At 45.7% G+C, this 2113-nt stretch overlaps 1 protein-coding gene across 1 annotated transcript; it reads right to left on the reverse strand.

Moving 5' to 3' along the window:
- Window positions 1-236: 236 nt before the first annotated feature.
- On the reverse strand, window positions 237-1822 carry PENARI_c017G03684 (uncharacterized protein; the record flags this gene model as incomplete). The annotated part of the gene is made up of 6 exons (XM_022634297.1): window positions 237-423; window positions 499-643; window positions 704-851; window positions 914-1207; window positions 1345-1528; window positions 1587-1822. 6 exons carry the CDS (start codon window positions 1820-1822, stop codon window positions 237-239), a joined length of 1194 nt encoding a protein of 397 aa, XP_022485922.1.
- Window positions 1823-2113: the final 291 nt, after the last annotated feature.

The following is a 2113-nucleotide window of genomic DNA, read 5'->3' on the forward strand; positions in this document are numbered from 1 at the left end:
TCTACCATTGGTGCCAAGAGAAACGCTTTGATTGTAACCCCAAATGAGGGAGACTTGGATAGGCCATGCTGAAACCAACGGATCCATAGCTTATATCTCGATAGATAGTTACTGGAGAGCAGGTAAAAATGCACAGCGAATATAATTCCATAGTACCACTAAGCTATACAGCGGTTGTGTTCAGTATTGGATGACACAACTTCCACAGCCTTCAGTCAAGCGGTTGAAAAATCGACCTATTCTTCTTTTGTCTGCTCTGTAACACAAAATTCTTCCCAGACTTTCTTAATATCATTCTTATAAATGAAATCCTTGTCCCCATACAAAAAGCTGTCGATCTTGTATTGTAAAATGGCATCGAAATCTTCATTTTCCGCTTGGAACTTCTGTGTTCTGCTTTTGCTCTCGTCCAGGTTTTGATACCTTCGTAGAGTGGAAAATTAGTTGTTAGACTAGATCGGCAGTTTGCTAAAAGCACGAATCCCAAATAGAACTCACATCTTATTGTAATAAGGAGAACGAATCGATTCAAAGATCTTAAGGGCGTCCCGTGCATGATGGGAAGTGAACCGTGTCCGCTCAAGTGCGCGAGCGAGAATCCAGCCATCTTCCATAGCAAATGTCGCTCCAGAGCCAAAGGCGCCTATGAATGTGTGAATGACCTTCCACAATGAGTTATACTTTTTGAAGACTTGGAACCTACCGGACAGAGGATGACTAGCATCTCCAATAAGAACAATTTTATCCCATCCAGTGATCTTCTCCAGACGAGGACCTGCGAATGTTGCAAATTCCCTCCACTCTCCTTCGGCTACCATGCTGACAGCATCCCTTATCCTTTGATCAAAGGTCTATTTAGGAGGTTAGAAAAAATGATCTTCGAGTGACTTAAGGGAGGAATAGTTCCTCCAACCTTAACACGGGATGCCACTTTCGCGTTCGTCGCGGGAATGCCCCAGGAAACCGTTTCTCCTGGGATCTCAGGCTCTCGATATGACCGTACAGTGATTTCGAAAAGTGCATTCTCAGTCTCAGTCTCATCATCTACGTCCGAGAGGTAAACATGGCCAGCTTCTCCCCACCACCATGATGTTGTGGGCGTAATATCTGGAATATGAGACAGGCGTGATCTAGGAACAAGGACACGGAATGCAGTGTTTCCTGTGAAGGAAAGCTGATGATCAGGAAACAGATGTCTCCGGACAATCTAGGGTTTTTTGATCAAGTTAGTCAGTCATACAGGCGAAACCGAAGAAAAGAGGGTTCACAAACAGAGTGTATTCCATCAGCTCCAACTACAATGTCCGCGACAACATCTGTTCGGTCTTGGAACAACAACCGTACACCATGACCTGGTACATCTTCAAGAGACACAAGCTTCTTGCTGTATTGAATGACCCCGTCAGGCACCTTCGCCAAGAGAGCTGACTGTAGCCGGGTCCTGCGAGCTCGAATTGCTCCACGGTGATCTGCCGCAGAATTTTCCGGATTTTGCATAATGCTAAGGACCTTCCCTGTATAGGCATTTCTAGTGGTTGTCAGACATGGGAATGAGGTTCCCCACGAGCTCCGAAATTAACACTCACCTTTGATGTGTGTTTGACTTGGAGCCTCCCTTGACCATATCACTTGCTCCTAGTAAATCAAGCACTTTCCACGCATTTGAGCTTAGACTGAGTCCAGCTCCAGCCTCTCTTGGCTCTGGGTTTTTCTCATAAAGAGTAACCCGTAGGAATGGAAGCTGGGAGAGAGCGACGGCGGTTCCAAGTCCCCCAGGGCCACCACCAATTATAGCAACAGAAGTTATCTCTTTGCCACCCATGTTTGTTATATTTGTACCTTTCTTAATGAAAATATTTCGAGACTTCCTATAGATGTGGAAGCGACAAATGCTATATTTCTAGGTGGTGGGCCGGACAGACCGGCTGAATGAGCACATCGCACGCCATACTACGCTCCGAACGTGCCATGCGCTACTAGTGCCGCGAATTAATTCTCACAATGATTGGTCCTGGAGATGAGTTATCGGGGCATGAGCATATGATACTTGCCGCCATCCACGAATTATAGCATCATGCTCAATGCCGACTTTGAGTTATCTAGAGTCATATAG

The sequence above is a fragment of the Penicillium arizonense genome (genome assembly GCF_001773325.1).
Source record: "Penicillium arizonense strain CBS 141311 chromosome Unknown PENARI_contig017, whole genome shotgun sequence".
NCBI lineage: Eukaryota > Fungi > Ascomycota > Eurotiomycetes > Eurotiales > Aspergillaceae > Penicillium > Penicillium arizonense.